General features: G+C 39.7%; 1 protein-coding gene across 3 annotated transcripts in view; it reads right to left on the bottom strand.

The window, feature by feature from the left end:
- Positions 1 to 18,117, bottom strand: part of CDK14 (cyclin dependent kinase 14) — a 313,384-nt gene that overhangs the window by 239,969 nt on the left and 55,298 nt on the right. Inside the window, exon 1 of one of the 3 annotated variants that reach the window (XM_027684704.1) lies at positions 5,563 to 5,695. The exons of 1 other annotated variant lie outside the window; for it this stretch is intronic. Coding sequence is in view for 1 of the 2 variants with exons in the window: in XM_027684703.1 (XP_027540504.1) it covers positions 5,303 to 5,377 (75 nt within the window). In the remaining variant the exon portion in view is untranslated. Of the gene's footprint in view, positions 1 to 5,302; positions 5,429 to 5,562; positions 5,696 to 18,117 lie in introns of those variants that run through there. One more of the 3 variants, XM_027684703.1, reaches the window with a different exon arrangement.

Below are 18,117 nucleotides of genomic sequence, written 5' to 3'. Positions count from 1 at the left end.
TCCATGACTTTTCTTCCATTGCTTTCTTCCATGGAAGTCTGAGAGTTCAGAAGAGGATGACAAGCCCATTTTCACAAACAATTAAATGAAAAATCCTCCTCTGTGTTTGGATCTCATGCACACCTGACTTTTTTTTTTTCACTTGTTCTTTCTTTTTTCCCCCCTTCAGACAAATGCCCTGCTTACAGAATTCTATAAAACTTGAATGAAAAGTCTCAAAGGAATTTTCTAGCAGCTACTGCAGGTTTGTCAGACTTGCAGCAGCACAATCACTTTCAAAGCAAAAAGGTGTACAGAAGCATAATGAAACTTGTTTTTCAGTGCATATGTGCTATGCTCACAAACATACCATGTCCCACAATTCAGAATTGAGTCAGCTGGCATAATGAAAATTACAGCATCTAAAGTTATTCAGAATATGAGGAACACTCCAGTATATCTTTTCTTACAAAGACATCTAAAACTTAAAATGGAGAAGTTTCAAACTGATAGTGAGAAGAGCTCATCATAAGGACTGCAATTTTATAAGAAAAATTCTATGAATAGCACAGAGATAATGCTCAATTTTTTAAAAAACTATGTATTTCAACAGAGAAATGAAAATCATCGCTGCTGCTTTGATGTGTTCAAGCCAAAATATGTGCTGTAGTAGACTTATGACTACGCTCAAATCAATCTAAAGAAAAAGCTGTAACAGTACAAAACAGCCAAGCCTTCTGCAGTTGGTGGCAATTTGCACCTCCAAGCTGTGAGTTCATCATGAATCACTTTCAACAAGCAACAAATCCTAAGAATCAAATTGGTCAAAAATCACAGCTATCATTAGAACATCAGTGAGAAGTCCTCCATCCTTCCAGTACATTAAGTTTCTCATGAAAAAACTTTCACAAAACTGAGACTGATTGCAGATATTTTGCCTGGTTTTCTCTGCATAGCTGCCTACCAGCAGTACAATCACATTTTATGATTATATAATTTTATGTATCTGGACTACTTTGCCAAATACAGGGAATTCCTTGCCAACTTGAAAGTTAGGGGGTGGTTCCACCACTTTCCCAGGTAGCAGCAAAACCAACCAAGCCATCATTAAACTGCAGAACTTTTCAAGACAACTCTTCTGCATGACATTAATATAACATTTCTATAGCCAACATTTATCAACAGAACCCATTTGTTCATTAAAATTCCCACTATTTACAGGGAAGTCTGGGCAAACATATTTTACACATATTCTCTAACTGTTTAAGTACATTTTCTTTGCACTTACACGAAGATTTAATAAAATGGAAGAGGACGTATTCGAATGCACTAAGCCTGTAGACTGAAAGTATCAGAAATGAATTGTGAAGCTGAGCTTTCACAATGCATAAATAGACATTATCCTTTCATTTCCTCACCACTCTCTTGGCAACATTCAGTATTTTCCTTTTCAGGTAAGTCGTATAGAATTTAATATTAAATTAAAAACATCTGACAAAGCAAAACTGAAATATAACTGACAAATTCTATTCAATTTCCAGGACAGAATGATAAAGACTGAGTCAAAAGCTTGCTGACATGATGTTTGTTACAAACTTAGATTATTTTATATTTATTTATTGTCTAGCTGAAGTTTATCAAGTTATTTTTTCAATCAGAAGCCGCAACAGATCCTCTAGTCAGCAGGAGGAGATAGCAAGTTCTACTCCAGCATTAACTTACACAAATTCCAACAATAAATTTTAAAAATTTTTGCAAAATAAAACAAGAATCTCCACCCAAACTTTTCACACCATTTCTGACTAGCACATCAACACAGAGTAAAACAATTAACAAATAAAACTGTGTGCCTCCACATCCTCTGCAGGCCAGTCCAGAACTGATACAGGAACTTCAGAGAAGCTCATCCACCCAGGAATATGATAAACATATCCCTCACCAGCAATAAAGAGAACGCATGGAAGTTACTTCTACAGAGGCAAAATTATATGTTTATGGGGTTGATTCAAAAATCTTATAATGCAAAATCACCCCCCTGAATTCATCATTCAGTACTGCATCAAATTACTATTTCACTACTTGCTTTTTGCTGAACTGCTAAATCCAGAAATATATGTAGGCTTTTACTGGAGAGTGGAGCAGAGGATATCAGTGAAAAATATGCCACATGTGAAAGAGATGCATATGATCAATAATTCTGACAATATACAATACATTTATGTCAAAAGAAAAAGTGATCACAGAAAGGTATTTACTGAACTATATCAAAACCCAGAAGTCACCATGTAGGTGGAAGAAGCACTTAATGACTGACAGAGCTGCTGTTGGGAGAAGTTGTCCTGACACTAACATTATGATAGCAGTATTAAGAAAAATAAAGGCCTTAAGATTCTGTTTCTTAACTAACCATCAGTACATTCATGTACCTTCCAAAGTACCAGAAGAAAAATCTAATCAGAGATTCCGGAAGCCAGTATGGACCTACTTAAGTGAACTCAAGTTCAGAAAATAGTAATTAATCTGTTCTTCCCAAACTAAGAGCACCAGTTACATTTTTCTCTAGTTCAGAAACAGGCTTTGGAGAACTGGTATTGCACAGACTCTCTGTTGTTTCAGTTAATATTTGCTAGGATATTTCTCTTCATTTCAACAGGCTTTGTAAGCTGTAATTATCATTTTATCAGTACCCGAAACACTCAGGAACATTTTAACACTAATATTATCCAAAACCCAATTCACAAACTGTGTATAGCACTGCCTCACAGCTGACTATATTTGACTTGCTGGGACTTCAAAGGGAAATAACCCCATAGATTTGTCTGTGTCTGCTCAGCAGCTCCCGTGACCCTTAAGGGGCACATCTACACTCACATTTATACAGAAGTCACCAAACACGACAGCCCAAAGCCTCACCTGCCCCATGCTGAGCACTCCCATACATTCTCACCCCAACAAACTTATGCTGACCCCAAAGACTTGCCCAGGGCAGCTACTGAAACCTGCAGGGGCAAATGCCTGGTGGCAGCAGGCACTGGGCAAGGATTTCCCCTAAAGAACAAAATAATCCTTTATCCCTTACCTCTGCAGCCTTGTGGGACCAGCCAGGCCCACCTACTCTGCAGCCTGATCATAGTCCCCACCAACGGCTCCATCCATGTTCTCATCTATGAGGGCTCTGGGAGAAACAAGAACTGCCTGCCCAAGACAGACAGAGCACCTGCTCAGAGGCCAGCTCTTTAAACACCCCACCCATGCTTACAGTGTGAGGGGAAAACGTCAAAAACTGTGCAGGCAGGTTTGGTTTTAGAGATTTTAGGGATTGGGTTTGTTTAAGATTTGTACAACAAAATAGCTAAAAAAAAAGAAAGTTATATGACCCTTTTTGCTGTAGGACTTCAATGGCTGGTCAACCTCCTTGCACTAAGATGCAACATTGATGATTTCTAGCCTGCTCAGCTACAACTTCTTGAAGTTCTTTCTGTCCAGAGTCAGGGACATGAAGGAGACTATGGCAAACACTCACTCCTCAGATAAGCCCTTATCTCCTACTGTGACAGACCCCAGCCTATCTAGAAAACTGATCCACACAGAGAAGATCTTCATCTTCATAGAGCACTTGGCACTAACCGCCTATTAAACTATATATTTTTTCCCTTTCCCATCTACGTTCTTTTGGACACATTTTCCGCACTATAAGTTAATTTCCCCCCTGGTTAACTTGGGATCTGTGTTTAACTAAATATTACCATAGGGAATATTATTTATCAATAAAATATGTCCAAAACATTAGTCATTTCTTAAGATCAGAAAACTAAAATGGAAGAACTCTAGAGCCTGTACTAACACAGCAAACAGAGACGATGGCTTTAGATTTGGGTAGAAAAAAACACTTGGAGGAAGAAAGTTGATGGAAGCAACAAATTTAATATATGAAGTAGATGAAAACATAATACTAAGAGAAAAATGTAATTTAAAATTTGCTTTAAAAAAATTCCACATGCCTGGACTTTCTTTCCTTGTATAACACGGAAGTAAACACAAGTGGTTGAATTACTTCTATGCATTAAACAATGGTTTGCAATTTATTAGTAGGCATGACAGTATAAGCAAAGGAAAACTTCCATAAAAACAATAAAAGAAATAATACAACTGAAATAATTATTGTAATAAAAACATTCTAGGTAACTCTTGACCCAAAAAAAGGGCAACTCTATTTTCTGAGACAAAACATGTAAATTAAGTTTGTATACAGTGTGAAAGAGACCACCTCACATGACTTATATTGCAGTACACACAGTGTTTTTTAAAGAAGGAACTCCAGCAAAATAATAATGAAACCTTCAGAAAATAATTGCTATAACACTGAATCTTCACTCTTTAATCATATTCAGTGACAGAGAAGAAAAACCCTTTAATTGGGGAGTACAGAAAAAGCAAACATGAATCGCTGTCAAACTAGTTATTTGATCCCACATTGATATACAACTGATCTCTTCCTGGAGTATAATTCACAAGCTGCATAATGATAAGCATACTCCCCTAGAAAAGAGACCCTCTGCTTTTACTCTTAACTAGTAATAGCAAAAAACATATCTCATCACTCTACCATTACTACCACAGTTCAATTCCTTTAAATACTAGAACACATGGTGAAATATTTTTTGTTCAGTTCCACTGGATTTCTGTTGAGAGTAATCTAGGACTCTATCTACAACCGAAACACAATAGCTGTCAGTTAAGTCATCAGAAATAATTCGAATACTTTCATACTATGGTCACATTTTGATCTGTCTTGTACTAATGGTTAGTGCTGCTCCTTTTCTCTTCTCTTTCCCTGAACATGCTGCTGCTCTAAGCTTTCATACACTGAAATATTCCACTAAGATCCAAACCTCTGTCAACACGCTGCTATATAAGCATACAAGAATGACAACTTAAAAAGACTACCTCACTTTTTGTTATATTAAATAAAGACATGAGAAATAAAATCATGACAGAGATTAACAAGGCAAAATGATATTCTGACATCCATGATATAGCATGTATTTATAAAGGATCATTTTAATTTTGTCTTTCACCACCAAGCAAATCTGTAACTGTTAAAAACATTTATTCAGATCTAGCAAGATGCAAAGACTTGTTAGCAGAGATGAAAAAGTGGCTGATCACGTCCTTCACTCACTCATCCCAGAGGGCGTTCAGCCAAGCATGTATCAGAAAAAATTGCCCATACTACCCTCTTAATACAATTATAAATAAGGCTGCCAGAGAGAGAAATACAAAGGTGATCCGAGAAAAGCATCACTTTTAAGCCTTCCCCTACCTTTTCCCTGGTATTTACAAACCGCAGGCAGTACTGCTGGGGAATCTCACCAGGGTGGCTGCCGAGAGGTCTCATGTGGCGTTCCCAGCTTCCCACCGCCTCCCTCTGCCTGGATGTTAAGCATTCCCGAGAAAACCCACCCTGACATGCACAGAATGAATCCTGCTCAAGTTGGAAGCATGTGATAACTAGGCTTCAGGTTGAAACAGGAAACCCCAGTACCCAATTAGTCCCAGAGATTTAACCAAGCCCCATCTTACCGTTTTGCTGTTGCCCGGATCAGGTCAGATTCACCTGCAACTCTTTGGCATCTCTCTAGCAATGTTAGTGTTTGCAGTCAGGCTGGGCTCATTCAGCAACTGAATTCACAACATCTTTCTGCACTAGCAAGCTGAAATGGTACGGCTGTACTACAGCTAAGAAAGGGGGAAATCTAAAGCAGCAAACAAAGAAATCCCTGAAGACAGGGTAATCCCTGTGGAGTAAAATATTAAAGGTACAGATGAGCACTGAGGGTACAATATTTCTCTGTCTAAAATTCATCAGCAATACTATGCTCTTTCTAAAAAGATTTTTTTTTTTTTAATATATGATGGACTTGCCTGTGGAGTTCCCAGAAAGGCAGAGTATCCAGGCTCTGCAGCAGCATTGCAGCCAAAGTAACCATGCATATGCTATCTAGGCAATTTACAGCAGTCTTTTTGAAAAGATATTGATTTACAATGTAACACTGCCTCAACCCAACACAGAACTGCAGCCAAAATAGCTAATGGTGATTTCACAGGAATTAAGGGAAAAAACTCAACATTCAGTCAAAAGGATGCAACTAATCATTCCCAATTCAATTCCACTCCAGTCCTGAAAAAATTAGCAAGTTCTTGAGTGACAAATAGTAATACTATAGCAATAATCTATGGGCATCTGGAATCAAGCACTATGAATACCACTGTCCACTTTTACAGAAACAATAAATATTAAAAATCATTTAAAATTTATTGAGTCAAAATATCAACTATGAAGTTAGTTTCAGCATTGTAAGGATAAAACTTAGTATTTAATTTATGAACGTACAAAATACACAAAGCTGTGAGTAAGCAACAGACACCTACTCTGTGCTGGGAATTCACTACTGAGCCCAAGTGAGCTTGGGTGCGGTAGGAGGGAAAAGAGGGCAACAGGACTAAACCCTCAGGGAGGGCTTCTACAAAAGGGATGCAGTGAATTTTCTCCATCTCCTACTCCTACAGCAACCCCTGCTGGCCTGTGCTTCAGATGGCTCCTGGCTCCCCAGAAACCTCCCAGGGTTGGGGGAGTACTGGACAGACTATACTAGGAGAGGGAACAGTAATGTGCAAATAAGCAAAACCTTCAGGAGGGAAAGAACGCAGCTCAGCTTACATGACATCCTCAACACCCTGAAATATTTTTCATTTTTATGTAATGAAGAGGTGCAGTGAACTAGCAGGCAAAGCACAGCCCTGGCTCACGCCCCAGGCAGCTCCAGTGACTCTCATCACAAAACCATCAGAAATGGGCTCCCCTGTAGAGTCCCACTTTGAAGAAAGCAGAGTGGGCGTAAACATTTGCTCGAGTCTCACCACAGTCACCAAGACTTAAACACATGCTGAAATACTTCTCAACTCCAGGCTGACAGCTGAACCTAGCATCAGTGGCTTCAGTGACAATAAATCTTGAATGGCATGAGCAAATTCCCTAAAATGCTCCCAAAATTACGTAGTACTTGTCATCTTTTCCCTCATCTATTTCACAACCTTAGTCACAGGGGCATATTCCAGAAGACTTCTCAGTTTCTCAACTTGGTTTCTAAGCAGATAGAAGGCTTCACATCTCCTGAAAAAAAGATGACTTCTACTCTCTAGGACAAAAGTTTCTTCTAGGGTGTCCCAAGTGTGGGGCTCAGAAGAAAACATGAAAAAAAAAAGCTTCCAGCTGAAATTATGAGAAAATACATTCAAAACATTTACATTTCTTGACCTTATTCTGTCAACATCAAATTTGTCTGAGACTGAGGGAGAATAGGACAGAAGGATGCTCAGGAGAAAAAAGCTAGTGAGTAAGCACGTGCAGAGACCAGTATGTGTCAAAAGATGGGCACCATGTTAAGGGAAAAGTAATGGACAGCCATGGGAAAAGAAAACACAAAAGACAAGCCAGAGAAACATTGAACTGCATTCCAGAAGCAGGCAAAGTGTAGGGCCAAGGCACAGAAACAGAAACCCAGCCAAACAGCCTACAAAGTCATAGAATCATAGAATACGCTGAGTTGGAAGGGACTTATCAGGATCATCAAGTCCAAGTCCTGTCCCTTCACAGTACCATCCCAAGAAGCACCATGTGCCTGACAGCGTTGTCCAAACACTTCCTGAACTCAGACAGACTTGGTGCTGTGACCATTTCCCTGGGGAGCCTGTTCCAGTGCCCAGCTACCTCTTGGTGAAAAACCTTTTCCTAATATCCAATCCAAACCTCTCCTGATACAGTTACATGCCATTCCCTCAGGTCATGTCACTGGTCACCAGAGACAAAAGATCAGTGTCTGCCCCTCCACTTCCCTTTGTGAGGAAGCTGTAGACTGAAATGAAGTCTCCCCTCTGTCTCCTCTTCTCCAGGCTGAACAAGCCAAGTGACCTCAGCTGCTCCTTGTATGGCTTCCCCTCTAGACCCTTCATCATTTCCATTGCCCTCTTTTTGACACTCTCTATATCTTTCTGATATTGTGGTGCCCAAAACTGCACACAATATTCAAGGTGAGGTTGCACCAATGCAGAGCGGAGCAGGACAATCACCTCCCAGCTGGCGATGCTTTGCCTGATGCCCCCCAGGACATCGTTGGCTCTCCTGGCTACCAGGGCACTGCTGACTCATATTCAACTTGCCATCAACCAGGACCCCCAGATCCCTTTCTGCAGTGCTGTTCTCCAGCCCCTCATCCCCCAGTCTCTATGTACATCCAGGGTTGCCCTGTTCTAGGCGCAAAATCTGGCACTCAACCTTATTAAATTTCATAGGGCTGGTGATTGTCCAGCCCTCTGATATGTCTAGGTTTCTCTGCAGGACCTCTCTGTAATGGGATATAACTCAAAGAAGCCAAACCCTTCCATATTTTAAAGTTAGTTATTTTTACTGTATTGAAAAATCTGCATTTATGACATTAAAGTCCTTCTGGTTGCCTTTGTCTTTGACATCTCTCAACAGATTCAATCTAGCTGGGTTTTAGCTTTTGTAACAGCATCTCTGCATGGCTGGAAGATGTCTCTGCATTCCTTCCTGGTTACTTGTTCCTGTTTCCACCTTCTGTATAATTCCTTTCTACATTTGAGTCTTGTTAGGAAGTCTTTGTTCATCCATGCAGGCTTCCCAACATTTTTGCTTGACTCCCTACTGTTCTTATCTCCCTTCTTCTCCTGTGCTAGCCCCATCCCTTCCCTTAATCCCAAACCCATTTGCAGACTGTGGTTGAACATAACGTGGTTGGAACACAAATACATGCTCTGTTGCTGCCCATGGAACCACAGAGAGGATTGGGAAACCTGGCTGAAAGGCTAAGGCCATCTAGAATTACTAATGGAATTGATAGACCACACAAAGCCCCCTGTAGCATGACACTGGTTTGTTTTCCAAGGGGATGGGAGAATAACTAACTAAAAAAAAAGTTAATAAAATAATATTAAAAAAAATTAAATACCTATGGGTTTTGATTTTAAAGTTCTGCATGGAAGTCAGCTCCAAACACAAGTTTCACATGATCAATACTTTAAGTCTTGCTTTCATCTCAGAGCAGGCTCCAAAATGCTCTGTGGCACTAGAGAACAGTTCCTCACGTATAAGGAGGCATCTTTGGAGCTTTTCAAGATAATAGTTATACAGTCATCTGCAAATTGCTATACTTCAAACAGAGAGATTAAACAATGTCACAGCTCTGATGGTCAATTAACTAAACATGCAAACCATCATTTATTAATATGCCATAGTGAAAAAATGCCAGTAATTACCTTGTGTTCTGTGTGGTAATATTACATACTGTTAAAATGGAATTTGTAAGTAATGTCCTATTTTCATTACTCTATATTGAATCATCCACCAGAGATGAGAGGAGACAGGACGCAAAGAAGAAAGGCAGCTAATAGTTCACTCCTTTCCAAGAAGTAATAATCAAATGCAGTAATTAGTACAAGTTTCATACATCCATGAGCCCATTTTCTCCTCATAGAAGAAACTGCATGACTAAGAAGAGCCACTGATCCTCAACACAAACCCTTCCATTTTGACAGCTGCAGACTGAACATACAAGGGAAAAGTGAACACATTTTGCGCTTTTGAAAATTTACTCACTTGTGAAAGTCATTTAGACATCTAGCCAGTCACTTCATAAGCCACTGATAATATTTCACAAAAGAATTATTTACAAGTTGTGTTCAGAAACAGAGGGCTGGATGGGACACTATCTGTCCAAGTCCAGTTCAGGTCCTTGCTACCACAGGTGACAATAAAATATGACCTCTTTTTTAAATTGCCAAGTTTGAGTTCAGTCTGAAGTTTAGTACAGAAGACATGACCTTAATAAAACAATCCAGCAGTGACACAAATGTGTTGAATGCAAAGAAAATCATTTGTATCTTAAGACAGCAAGTGAAGCAGTGGATAATATTGCACAATGGAATGCACATTATTCCAAGTACAACATGCTGTGAAACTTGCTTCATAATACCAATATTTGAAATATACCATCTGCATTATCTGGTATGGTAGAACATCACTTAAAAAGTCACTGTCTAAAATAAAATGCCATGCGACAGTGCCAATCATTTTTGCAACTTCTAAGACCAAAAGATTTTATGGGTTTAGGGATTGGTTTCATCTACAGTTTGAATTACAAAGAATGTTTAAACTGCCGATTCAAACAGAACAACAACATGTTGTGCAATGACTTTACACATCTGAAACACACTTCAAATCAGTCCAGATATATTTTCAGCTCTTTGCATATAAAGGGTTAACCGAATGACTTCATACAATTATACTCTTTCTGTGCAATAGGAAAACCTAACTCCAACATTCCCAACATGGCCACATCTTACTGTGAATACTAATACAGTTGCACAGAGATTGTTTTATTTGTTATTGATACTTTTGCGTTCCTTGCTATGGTGGCAAAGATCTCACATAAATAAAATAATTCAGACTACAACACATTGGTGCAGTGTATCTATGATAAGAACTTACATTTGGTCTTTTACCTTGATTTAGGGTTCACTTTGAGGGAAATCAAATATTATTTTGCAAGCCTCACTTTTTCTCCTTTTTTTTTTAAGCTCTTAGTTAACGGCATTGTACAACTACTATTCTACAGAATTATGTTAGCCTCTAATTATTAGCCAGAGTACTTAAAGAGAAGACATGCAAAGGCCAGAAGCATTCATATCTGCAGCATGATCAGCAATTAATATACACAGATACCAAGTACAGAGCCTGGGCAAAGTATGAAGTTCTGTGATTATTCTACTTTTAAGAAAGCAGATCTGTGGGCTTTCCCACTGGTGGTGGGCATCTAGCTAGATGCAAAATTGGACTGCAACATACTTCAGTCTGCAATAATAAAGCATGCCTTGCTATATAAAAACAAATGAATAGTCTTCTCCCGGCCCTGTCTCCCTCATGCTTGCAAAAACAATCACAACTATTACACAAAGACAGAATTCTATCTCAGACAGTGCTGTGTTCATGCCTTTGTCATACATTAAAATTACACTGAAAAAAAATGCCTATTTGGAAAGAATATGAAGCCTATACCAAGTGTCAGGTAAAATAACCTGCATCTTGTTTGCCTAAATTCCTCATCCCCAATTTGCAGGAGAGTGATAGCAGAGTCATTCATCTTCAGTATCATAAAGTTACATGTGCTAGCAACAGGAGCAACATTTCACTATAGAAATGAAGGTATCTTTGTAATGCATAAATAAAATTCCAGACAAAATATACACCACAATTCCCATGCCTTATGATGTACCTGTATACATACATAACCTAAGTCTTAATATTACTAATATTTTGTGTAAAAAGCACCACAACCTCAGATACTCAGGAAAAAAAAAAGACATTTAAATCAACATCTTAGTCAAACATTGTTCAAAAACACTTCAAAGAACTCAAGCAGTACAAAATTCAAATGTATGCTCTGTGACTGGAAGATAATAGCTATCAGCAAGATGACTTACTGGAGTAGCTTTAATTAAACTAACCTATCTACTGTGACACAGAATTCCTAAAACCACATAGCTGACAATTCTCATATTTGCAATTAAAAAAAAAAAAAGGCTAATCAGGAAAGCATAATAATATTTCTATGACACAAAGTTTAACGATGAATACTAGAGACAGAGTTTTAAAAGTTTTTCTTTAGGGACAGTTATAAGGAATTAACAATAGATTTTTAATATCTACCAGTATGGACTCCAGGGAAGAATTCCTGAAAATGTTTCATTTTCAAGTTACATATATTGCTACAGCTCATATTGTACTGGGACAAAGCTCAGTGCTATCCTATTCCAAAGTTACCCACAGCATTATAGCTAGGAGAAGGAAGTTTTCTATAAATTAATTAAAACAACCCAAAATTATGGATTCACCTTCATCTCTTTCTCAAGTTTAAATATGTCATGCCCTGAAACTCTTGTCTTCTTTGAAAGCGCTAGATTTTAGCCTCCTTTCGTTTTTACTCTGGGATTTTCACACAAAAGGCTTTGTTGTTGGGTTCGTATTGGGACAAGAGTCATTTAATATCTTCATTAATGACAGAGATGAAGGGATCGATTGTACCCTCAGGAAATTTGCTGATGACACCAAGCTAAGTGATGTGGTTGACACACCTGAAGGAAAGGATGCCATCCAGAGGGACCTGGACAAGCTTGAGAAATGGCCCCATGAGAATCTCATGAGGTGCTGGAGCAGGTCCAGAGAAGAGCAACAAGGCTGGTGAAGGGACTAGAGCACAAGTCCTATGAGGAGAGGCTGAGGGAGCTGGGGTTGTTCAGCCTGGAGAAGAGGAGGCTCAAGGGAGACCTCATCACTTTCTACAACTACATGAAAGGAGGTTGTAGCCAGATGAGGGTTGGTCTCTTCTCCCAGGCAGCTATCAGTAAGACAAGAGGGCATGGTCTTAAGCTGTGCCAGGGGAGGTTTAGGTTGGATATTAGGAAGAAATTCTTTACAAAAAGGGTAATCAGGCATTGGAATGGGCTGCCCAGGGAAGTGGTGGATTGTCCGTCCCTGGAGGTTTTTAAGATGAGACTGGATGTGGCACTTAGTGCCACGGTCTAGTAACCACAGCAGTGTTGGATCAAGGGTTGGACTTGATGACCTCGGAGGTCCCTTCCAACCCAGCTGATTCTATGATTCTACGAATAAGACCAAGTGCAAGGTGCTGCACCTGGGTCAGGGCAACCCCCAGTACCAAATACAGGCTGGGGGATGATCACGAGCAGCGCTGTGGAGAAGGACTTGGGGGTGTTGGTGTGTGAGAGGCTGGACATGAGCCAGCAATGTGCCCTTGAAGCCCAGAAAGCCAAACGTGTCCTGGGCTGTATCACCAGCAGTGTGGCCAGCACAGCAAGTGAGGTGATTCTGTCCCTCTACTCTGCTCTCATGAGAACCCATCCAGAGTGCTGCATCCAGCTCTGGGGTCCCCAGCACAGGAAGGAGATGGACTGTGTAATTTTTGTTTTATGATGGTTAATATTTAATATATTTATAAAAACAGGATTTCTACAACATAATGGCAGGTCTGGTTTTGTTCTCCTTTCTTTTATTATTTGTCTCTGAAGGTTTACTTATTTTTTAGACTACTGTTAAACACCAGTCACTATCTTCACGCTACTATCCAATGACCATATAATTCTTATCTAGAATAACGTAATTTGTTTAGACTCATCATTACACATGCATAGCTGCAGTTAAGTTCTTCATATGCATCAGTTTGTACATATCAGCATGAAATAACATTATAATTTTATCATCCAAATAGTCTATACTGCAAAATCCTTGGGCAACTTTTGGCAGTTCAAATAATTGGGTTTTTTAATGCATCAATTTTTCATCCCTCTTCCATGTCTTGTGTCTCCTACCTGAAGGGTTAGTTGTCATTCCCCTCTAAGGCTCACATATGGGTATATTGCTGGTTCCTTATGGCATACATGACACGTGACAAATGAATAAGCACCATGCAAATCACAATGACTGGAAAAGCTGCTGATGATGAAAGTTAAACACTAGGTCAGATGGTGGCATGGTATGAAATTAAAGAAGTTGCTGACAAACTCAGTAGAAACATTTGAGTAATACCTGACTTAGGAATATTGTTGCTTCTCATAATAAAACATGAGGAGCAGCTGTGAGAATCATCTTCCCCTCCTTCCAGCTATATTTGTCTAGAAGTCTGCACTACTTAATGGACAAGAGTTTCACTGCAGTCACCCACACCTTTGTTCTTTACTAATTAAATTGACATAGAATGATGATCAGCAAAAAGGCATGTCAAAGCTCAAGCTAGTGCAACGCTGAGTCAAGTCCTCACAGGAAACAAGCACCAGAACTGCAGGTATTACACTAATATTTATCTGTTCTTTGGTTAAATATAAAGGGTTGATTTTGACTTAAGAAGTCCTTTACTGTCTGGGTCACTAGCCCCTTGCAGACTGCTTTTCTTGTCCTGTTTTATCTCAGTAATTCAGACAAGAGGGTTGCATTCACCTGGGCATTCTCACTGAAGGGCACTTCAGTCCAGAAGTTGATAAAGCTTTAATGCATGTTGAGCAGCTTATCTATTTTCCCAGGACTTCTTAGGCAAGAAATAGAAAGCATCTCAGGAGGAGTGAGCTGCTGAAAACAGAAAACTTCAGAAAGGACAAGAGAAAAAAGCCTCTTTCTCATGCTATAAAAAATATCTCTACAGAAATGCAAGTAGTGGTAGCACAGTTACTACAGCTTACATGTTCACAGAACAGCCATTCTCATAAAAAATTCCACCTAAGCACTTTTTTTTTCCTCCTCAGACCACCTCTTTCTGTATCTCTAGAGCTGAACCCCATTACAATATGTTGTTAAATAGACTATTGCCCTACCATCTCATGAAGTAGAAGAACATGGATTTCATGTGATGGAGCACACAGTGGCTACAGAGGGCTGGAACAGATTTATAAATCAACAGACTTATTTGAGAGCAAATATGTGGCCTATAAAGAAAACTGAAGAAGCCTCTGAAGTTTTAATAATTGTAAAAGGAGCAAAATACCACTTTCAGAGGTGGGAAAGAATTTCCCTTACCTTGTTTCAGATATTCAGTAATTTCTTGAATTTTTATAAGAAATTTTAAACAAACATATTGTCTCAGTCTAATAAATTCAAATTACACTTCTCTTGGTTAAAAGACATAGGAAAAATACACTCATTAATCTATCTAGCCTTTATCAATCTCTCTTGTATCAAGTTGAAGACTCCCTGCTACATAAGGAAAGAGAAGAAATTAAGGTTTATGATAAAACAGGTGAACAATTCCATAGAACTGACAGGTTTAAGGTTGAATGGACATCTTCTTCCACTTAAATTACCCCTACAGGATTTACAGCACAATGTTTCAAACCAGAGAGACAAAAAAATACTCAACATTTTATTTTGCATGACAGCTCTCGGTAGTATTGGGGAGCGGGAGAGGTGTGCTTCCAAACACCAAGTTTAAAAAATAACTTGTACTAGGTAGTCATCGTATATCAAAATCACCACACAGTGCTTTATAACTTCACTATTTTTGTTTTGACCATTCCAGAAGGTATCTGAAATATGCATAAATGCAGTCGTGCATCTCTCTTTAAGCATGGTTGCCTTGGTGCTCAGGCACTTACTTCTCCAGAACTCTCACAAGACAGAATCACGAAGTCACAGAATGGTTCAGATGGGAAGGGATCACAGTGGGTCATCTGGTTCAACCTCCCTGCTCAAGCAGGGTCATCCTAGAGCACATTGCCCCGAGTTGCATCCAGAAGTTTTTTTAACATCTCCATTGAGGGAGGCTCCACAACCTCTTTAGAGAATCTGTTCTAGTCACTCACACTGTAAAGAAGTTCTTTCTCATATTCAGATGGAACTTCCTGGGCATCAGTTTCTGCCCATTGCCTCTGGTTTTATTGTTTGGCACCACTGAGAAGAGCCTGGATCCATCCTCTTGACACCCTCCTTTCAATTAATTAGAGACATTCATGAGATCCCCTCTCAGCCATCTCTTCTCAAGGCTGAACAGGCCCAGCCTTTCCTAATAGGAGAGATGCTCCTGTCCCTTAATCATCTTTGTAGCCCTCAGCTGGACCCACTTTAGGAGCTCCATGTCCCTCTTGTCCTGAAGAGCCCAGAACTGCACACAGTATTCTGGGTGAGGTTTCTCTAGGGCTGAGTATAGGGGCAGGATCACTTCCCTCAACCTGTAGACAATGGTCTTGCTAATGCACCCCAGGATATCACTGGCCTTCTTGGCCACCAGGGCACACTGCTGGCTCATGGGCAGCTTTTTGTCCACCAGGACTCCCAGGGCCTTCTCCACAGAGCTGCTTTCCAGCAGGCTAGTCCCCAGCCTGCCCTGGTGCTTGGGGTTATTCTTCCCGAGGTGCAGGACCTTACACTTGCCTTTGTCAAATTTCAGACATTTCCTCTCTGCCCCTCTCTGCAGTTGTCAAGGTCCTTCTGAAGGGCAGCACAGCCCTCTGCGGTATCGGTCACTCCTCCCATCTTTGTCTTGTCAGGGAACTTGCTGAGGAGGCATCCGTCCCTTCATGCATGTCATTCATGAACAAGTTAACAATACTGGGCCCAGTATTGGAACTTGGGGGACACCACTAATGATGGGCCTCCAATTAGACCCCGGGTCACTGATTACAGTTTTCTGAGATCTGCCATTCAGCCATTTCTCAATTCACTTCACTGTCTACCCATCCAGTCCACACTTCCTGAGTTTGCCTATGAGGATGTTGTGAGACAGTGTCAAAAGCCTTGCTAAGTCAAGGTAGACAATATCCTCTGCTCTCCCCTCATCCATTCAGGTAGTTGTTTCATCATAGAAGGCAATCGGGTTGGTCAAGCATGATTTACCTTTAGAGAATCCATTCTGACTACTTCAGATCACTTTCTTATCATCCATGTGGATAGAGATGCCTCCAAAATGAGGTGCTCCATGACCTTTCCAGGGACTAATCAAGGCTGACTGGCGGGTAATGTCATGGGTCCTCCTTCTTCCCCTTTTTGAAAACCTGGGTGACATTTGCTTTCTTCCAATCCTCAGGCACCTCTCCTGATCATCACAACCTTTCAAAGATGAACATGAGTGGCTTGCTGTGGTGTCCATCAGCTCTCTCAGCACTCATGGATACACTAAACCCATTTGCAAAATCTTCCGTGGGAAAAAAACAAACCTGGTACTATATTTAATTTCTGACAGATTTAGCAGAAGATTATTATGAAAAGAATTCTTACTTTACCAAAAAACAATGCCAAAATCCCTTAAAGCAGTCATTCTCACAATCTAAGATGTCCCATGACTACCTACATACAGTTAAAATTATAATAATGTATTGTTTCTCAAAAAATGAAACATCATGAGCTATATGGCTCATGGACAAAATTATGCACCAATGAACACAATTTCTTAGAAACTTCTTGTATGAAGTAGAATCATTGATACTTAATTATTCTGTTGTTCTTCCAATTAATAAGATGCCTTCTTAACTGATACTTGAAAATAATATTAGTATTACTGTACCAGTTTAGTCATTAAAATGGGTCTTCACTACTAGACTTTTTAGAGACAGAGAAGTAAGATGAGTGTCCTTGGCCAAACCAACTACCTATTCCAGTCAAAGACGGAGGGAACTCCACCCTCCCTTGTCTTCTGTTTCAGTGTGGGGGTTTCATAAGCAGAACAGTTTAGAGGTAAGAGGAGAATCGATTAAGAAAACCAGAGTGATGCTACCCATTAAAAAGAAAAAAGGAAGGAAATTTCTTATAGCAAAATGTATTTGTCATGTTTGCTATGGGCTCTCAGCTGTAATATATCTTGTCTTTCTGTAAAACTTAGTTTGCAATCTGAACAACGTATTTGCTGTAACTTTAAATTATTGTTTCTCTCATGCTATCTAGTCTGATGTTCAAATAAAGCATTTCATCTTCAGCCAGGTTGTGCCTGCCTCAGATAATACCAGTGAGTGACAATATGCCTCCCACATTAACATTAGGAAAGCTTTACTCAGATTTTAAGGTGTTGCCCAAATTAAAAACAACCCAAACTACAATATGTACATGAGCAGTCATAGGACACAAGAAAATGGCATGAAGCTTCACCAGTGGAAATTCAAATTGAACATTAGGAAAAGGGTGTTCATTGAGAGGGTCGTTAGCCACTGGAACAGGCTCCTCAGGGATGTGGTCATGGCACCAAGCCTGCCAGAGCTCAAAGAATGTACGGACAACACCCTTAGTCATATGGTTTAGTTTTAGGTGGTCCTGAGAGAAGCAGGGAGATGGACTCGAGGATCCTTATGGGTCCCTTCCACTGTGAGATATTCTGTGATTCTATGTGTAGATCCCCATTTTATTGGATAAAACCCTCTGTTTACAAAACCTCCTAAAGGATCAGGAGCAAAACAAAAATTTTACCCTAAAAACCAATACTGCATTTAATTATGAATGGCAAGTGGATAAAGAGGTCTAGAACAAGCAAACCAACAAAACATATAAATTATGATTCCCCTAGAGCATTT

Source organism: Neopelma chrysocephalum, unplaced genomic scaffold (assembly GCF_003984885.1).
Source record: "Neopelma chrysocephalum unplaced genomic scaffold, ASM398488v2 Primary Assembly neopelma1_67, whole genome shotgun sequence".
Classification (NCBI taxonomy): Eukaryota; Metazoa; Chordata; class Aves; order Passeriformes; family Pipridae; genus Neopelma; species Neopelma chrysocephalum.
Note: the sequence above shows the minus strand (reverse complement) of the source record. Positions and strands in the feature narration are given on the sequence as shown.